This window comes from Pleuronectes platessa, chromosome 2 (assembly GCF_947347685.1).
Source record: "Pleuronectes platessa chromosome 2, fPlePla1.1, whole genome shotgun sequence".
NCBI classification, from domain to species: Eukaryota; Metazoa; Chordata; class Actinopteri; order Pleuronectiformes; family Pleuronectidae; genus Pleuronectes; species Pleuronectes platessa.
Genome location: NC_070627.1, coordinates 19,897,128 through 19,903,136, shown reverse-complemented (window position 1 = coordinate 19,903,136; position 6,009 = coordinate 19,897,128). Strand labels below are relative to the sequence as shown.

The following is a 6,009-nucleotide window of genomic DNA, read 5'->3' as shown; positions in this document are numbered from 1 at the left end:
TACAAACAATTATTAAAATTAACAACAACAATTAAAACATGTCGGTATAGCATTTTGGATACATAGTAGTAAGAAACTAAAGATTCAACCTTATCAAAACAATTAGAAGTGAACAATAACAAACCAAAATAAGTTACCAGAAACATAACCCCTCCCCATCATGCAGGAGGATCATGGCACTGTCCAATGAGTTAACAATAATCTTTATGGACATCTGAGACACCCGAGCCCCAACCAGGCAACACCCAGAAACTAGATTCATTCCATGAAATACCGTAACTGACTAAAAGTAATATTAAAAAAATGACAAAGCAGGTTAACTAATCGTGTGCATATTAGATCATTCTTTAGTCAAAACTGCTGTGAGTATTCAAGTTATTTCATGTTTGTGATTTGACGTCTTGTGTTAAATCAAACACAGAGTAAGTGGGGTAAAAGAGCTACAACCTCCCCCCTGGTTCAGTGTGTGGCTGTAGAAGCAGTCATCACACTAAGTCGGAAACCTGCCCACACTCTTAGCTTCTCAGATCAATACTACACTTAAAATGCTCTAAGATAAGGTTTCAGTTCTAAGTGGGTTGCACAGCCATCCCTGTGGCAGGGTTTCCACTAAGTAACGCTCTCATAGGAAATCTGATTCCAGCACAGAGACGTCTTCAAGACTGAAAAGCAGCTGTCACAGAAGTTACAGTTTTAAGCTTCAGAGGAGTGTATTCTTGTAGTATCTGTGGCTTTAATTGGTTCTTACCCTTTTTTCTGTATTCTTATCGGTAACACTGGAAACCAATGATAAACAATCTGCTTCTTTAAACCCAAATCTGTTTGTTATCTAACATAGTGGGAGGGAAGATGAGTTCTTCAGTCCCCCTGGACCATTTCGCTTGACGCCTCTCTACAGACCAGAAATATTAATACTATGAGTGTAGACCAGTTTCAGGGGGAAACTCTGACTTTAACAAAAAAATCTAGCATATTTCGCTCTCCTCTGGGATTGTGGGAGTGCAGCAAAGATATATATATATAAAACTTGTCTAAGTAGTATATATATATATATATATATATATATATATACTACTTAGACATTTTATAACTACAAATACCTCAAGCTGTCGATTGTATTAAGCGAAGATCCAATATGTTATAACTCCTCCTAATATTACTCAAAAGCATTATGTCCCTGTGCTGTTCAATACAAACAAAACCTAACCAACTTGATCACATTCAGTCAATGTCGGCCTAATTACCACAGAGATATATGATCTTTGGTCATTACTGTAAAACCTATTGGGGTCAATTTAATTGCAACATTCGTCTTGATTCTCATGCATTACTGCTTCAAAGACAATTGATGAGACTGCTATTGCCTGTTCAAAACCATTGTTATCCAATATGTTCCCCCTTACACATGACTTCAAATACATATATAGAAATCAGGGAAACCTAAAACTTTATTTAGTGGGGGGCAAATCCTCCCTATTTCCTAATGTGCATGTGCCACAGTCATGACCTGGTTTGTGGTGATGATTCTGCTGCCTCACGTGTTTTCAAATGTCATTCATTTACAGAAGACAAATTGCAGCAGAATTCCTCACAGGTGACTCTATGATACATTGTAATCAAATAACTGATTCAAATTCAAAATATTTTTTTTTCATAAAGTAACTCTGTCTTGACAACAATCCAGTTCGATTTTTAGCATCTGTAAAAATCTGAAGTGACCACCAGGCCAAAGTTATGAGTCATTGTCAATAATATCGGTGGAGATTTGTCATGGGAAACAGAATGAAAACATTTTTCTCAAATGACATTCAAATGCAGTCACGACCCTCTGCATCAACAGAAACAGAAAGCAGCAGGGCTGACTTATCCTCTGTCCCCAGAGGTAAAACTAAATGTCACCGTCATAAGGAGAGATAACAGGAATAATGCAGCCAACCCGGCACTCTGTAGATATTGTAGTTGCTGAGGTTGAGGACACAATGCTTTCAGACATGCGCTGGACTCTAGGCATGATATTTTCTTGAGGGGCTGTATGTTAGAACATGTGTCATACTTTCAGAAGACGCCGAGAAAGATGTCAAATTTGAAGGACAATGAGATTTTAGAGCTTTTAGTAACAATGGCTGAAGCAGCTGGGCTGAAGCAGGTGTTGATGTGCTACAATGGCGTGATTTCTGTAGCAACAATTGCACGCCACGTCCCGCCTTCTGAATGCTACCTAGGCTCCATCCCCCTCCTGAACTATCAGGGATCTGTTGTTTCGAACACGTCTGACCCAGACAGTCTAAAACACAGTCTGCCTACCATCAAACCTAAAGAGCAGAGAGTCACAGTTAGCAACTAGCCAGTGAACAAAGTGGAGCATTTAGCAGCTATACAAATGGGTGACTTCCTTCATATTCACCTCTTATTCAAAACATTCATTCAAACATTGGGGGAACAACTTGTTGGAGCTCAAAATATACAGTCTATCAGGGCAACAGACGATCTGATGTCGTTTGCCTTGTGATCTGGCAGAGGGCACTCACTCTCGGCTTGATCTATTACCTGCCCGCTTGATCAGGAGAGTAAGCCAGTAATGTTTCTGTAATTTGTGAATATGTTGTCTCTACTGGTTGTTCTATTGCCCCCTAGAGGGCAACAAGGTCAACAAATACAGCTTTAATTAAACCAAATCTGTATTTAAATGATGGGGGGGAAACTGATAAAAATATAACATCAAAGTGAATCCTTGAGGATATGTATGTAAATAGGAGTTTACGTTTCCCTGACGGCTCTGCATCATTCCCACAGTTCTCCCCTTTCATTTATTCAGGTTGGATCAAACTGCTGCTCGCTGGCAGGAATGTGTCATGAGATACGTGTGCACGGAGCGTCTCTCTGCTGCTAATGGAAGCAGCCGGTTCGAGTGTCCTGTTTGTGAGCTCTTCATGTGAGTCATGGAGTGCTCCCCAAACGCACCACAGCTAGCAACACGTCCACATCGGCCTTTAATGCGGCATGAAACACAAAGAATTAACCAGATTGACTTTGTTTGTGTAGGAGTTTCTTCATCACACTGTGTGGTAATCACTTCCCTGTCACAAAGTCTACCTCCAACCCTTGATAATCCTACGGAGGGCTTTCAAGTCGCCTACACCCTGCACTCTTTTTATTTTGCGTCTGTCTCTCTCGAGTTTCCCTCTGGTGCGACTCAAAGAGGTGGGACTACAAACACACTGCATTTCTCTTTCAAGTAAAGCGAGATAATCGTACAAGATTACCGCTCAAATGTAATTTGTCTGAGTGCCTTATAACAACTGCTGAGACTTGGCAGACGGCCTCTTGCATCAGAATTACACCTGTGAACTGAAAACTGAATTGACAGCAGAGGCTCGCCACGAAAATCAGACAGGAAGACGTGAAAAGTATATTTTTGTTGTTTCATGTCAAATGTGTGTCATTTGGTCGCCCATAGGGTCCATGGAGACCAGGGTCACAACACGGAGAGATCAAAGGCTTAGAGTGCTGTCGTCAATAAGCAACGATAGAAAAACCTGAGTTACAGGATGAGATGAATTCAAATGTTCACACAAGATCAGAACTGTCCTTCTTCCTGACTCATCACCTGCTCTCACCTTTTGTGACACTTTCTGTATGTTTCAGTAGCCTTGCAACCGGGTCAGATTTACTTGACCATGTGACAAACTGGGCAAACCTGCAATGCAGATGGGAACTCTGCTATATTTAGTTTGGGATATACTGTGACAATATCAAACTACAGGAACATTTCCCAGCAGAGCAGGTTGGAGCTCAAGGATCAAGAAGAGGACAGTGAAATATATCAAAATAATTGGAACTCATTACAAAGTTTATTAAATCTCACATCAAATAAGACAAGTTTGTCTGTATGGACTCAAGGCTGTTCAAAGGGCTTTACAAAGGCAGTTTAAAAAAAAGAAAAGGCATTCAAAATAAGACATTCAGTGCATGAAAATAAGACATTCAATAGGAAATTAGAGACATTCAAAGTAAGACACTGAAGACATTAAGATAAGACATTAAATACATGAAAAATAAGACATTAGAATAAGACATTGATGACATTATTTTAAAACATTCAATAAATTAAAAATGAATGACATTCAACCTTAAGAGGTGAGGATCTTACAGGTGAAATGAATCTGAACAATGGGTAATATGATCTTTTGGTTTGTGTAAGTTTATAATAACAGCTTTGAAGCAGAATTCGGCACAGGCTGGAGCCGTGCCATGACACGTTAGTCCAAATCAGAGCTTTACTCAGAGGAATAATTAACACAACTAAACTACTAGTATTACTCTATATTATATAATACTCTTTTATTAATCTTCCAATATAAAATATTTTGTATGTTATCACAAGAATCGGAAAAAATATAAAGCAAAGTTCAGGTTTCCAGAAAAAAAATTAATTTATAAAAGTGACAGAAGTTCCGAAGGTCATACCATTAAAATATAATAATTTATTTGAAACATATAAAAAAATAAAATTACTAAATATTTGTAACAACAATAACAGTTTTTTAAATATTATCCTTCAAGATGATGATGATGATGATGAAGCTGCCTTTTTAGTCTAAAGCAGCATTAATTAGTGTCGGGATGTATTGTTCGTCCATGTGTACAACAGGAAACATGAGAGGAGGTGATTTAAAGTCCTTTCATTGGCAGATAGTGAGACCAGCGTCAACTTGTCTTTACACAGTGCTAAAAATCCATCTGGAAAAACAAAGAGAAATACGCTAAACCAAGGACCTCCACATGTTTGATGATACCCAGCAGCCAAATCACTCAGTCATATATATTATTTGTTGTATAATTTACAGTCAATACAAACATTGAATATTAATCATGTTGCCTTTCATTTAGATTTCCTACCCAGATTGGTTTTATATCACGTTATCTTACCAGGATGACCAAGACTGTACCAGAGCATCTTTCCATAGAGTCCTGGTTACATGTTTTATGACTGAGAAACTGTTTTATGGTAGAAAACCGGAGGAAAGACTGCGTTCTTTAATCTTCTCAAAAGCAGGATTATGTGAATATTATGGACTTTAGAGTTATAGAAATATGGTCAGAGTTTTTAATAGAAAGTAAAATCCTGTAGGAAGGAATACCTACTGTGGTCAAATGAACGATGCAGGAAATGGCGATGATGAGCAGGCCGATGATAATCGAGGCGACAGCGACATAAAGAGCATTCTTGCCCAGTTGCCTGGACCCGTCATAGTCGCCATGGTAATAACTGTTCCTAGACTGAGAATAAGAAATCACTGTTACATACACTGTAAAACGCTGTCTATCGATTGAGGATTTCCTTGGAAAAACTGCTGCAATAAAAACTCTGCTGAGCATTTGATCAATTAATGACCATCACCAAAAAGTGTTGAGCAAAGCTTTACTACATGGTTTTAATGTTTCATTTGTATTCTTTAAATGTTGGTTGGCCTGCAGACCAGTGTGGCCACAGAAGACAGTGTTAACAGTCGACTTTATAGAAAGATGGACGACATGACTACTCACAATGCTCACTAATTACACTAGTGACACATTTGAGACCTTACTAGTGTTACTACAGAGGATAAAAACGGGAAGTAGTGAAGGCAAAAACTGCCACTAGTTACTCTGGTAGCGTGTTTTTGACCTTACTAGTGTAATTATTGAGACTGTTGAAACTTTTATGTGATATCAAGGATATCTAACAAAGGCTCAAAGGGGTTTACATACATGTCTACATACAGTCACATGATATGTATTCATATTGGCTAAGTTATGGTATGCTATAGTGTAAATCCTTACCATGATAGAGAAGACCAGGGCCACAATGTTGACAGGGTATGCAGGACAGAAGCAGGTGAAAATAGTCAAGCATAGGTAGCTGCGGAGTGGAGGTGGAGGCTTCTGCTCCTCTATAAAGCCATGGTCCAAAAACATGCTCCCACTCAGGGAACTTTTCACCTGTGGATTGAGGACTTTGAGAGCCAT

At 38.8% G+C, this 6,009-nt stretch overlaps 1 protein-coding gene across 1 annotated transcript; it reads right to left on the bottom strand.

The window, feature by feature from the left end:
* Nucleotides 1–2,937: 2,937 nt before the first annotated feature.
* LOC128446308 (transmembrane protein 233) lies at nt 2,938–6,009 on the bottom strand. Its single transcript, XM_053429328.1, has 4 exons — nt 5,824–6,009; nt 5,142–5,280; nt 4,930–4,943; nt 2,938–2,988 (listed from the first exon to the last, which is right to left on the bottom strand). The coding sequence occupies exons 1-4, from the start codon at nt 6,007–6,009 to the stop codon at nt 2,938–2,940; spliced, it is 390 nt and encodes a 129-aa protein (XP_053285303.1).

Excerpts from the sequence above, each read along its gene's own strand:
- LOC128446308 (XM_053429328.1), bottom strand. The coding sequence starts at position 6,009 with ATGGCTCTCAAAGTCCTCAATCCACAGGTGAAAAGTTCCCTGAGTGGG. Across the intron at positions 5,281-5,823 it reads CCCTGGTCTTCTCTATCATG|TCTAGGAACAGTTATTACCA; the intron begins GTAAGGATTTAC and ends TCTTATTCTCAG.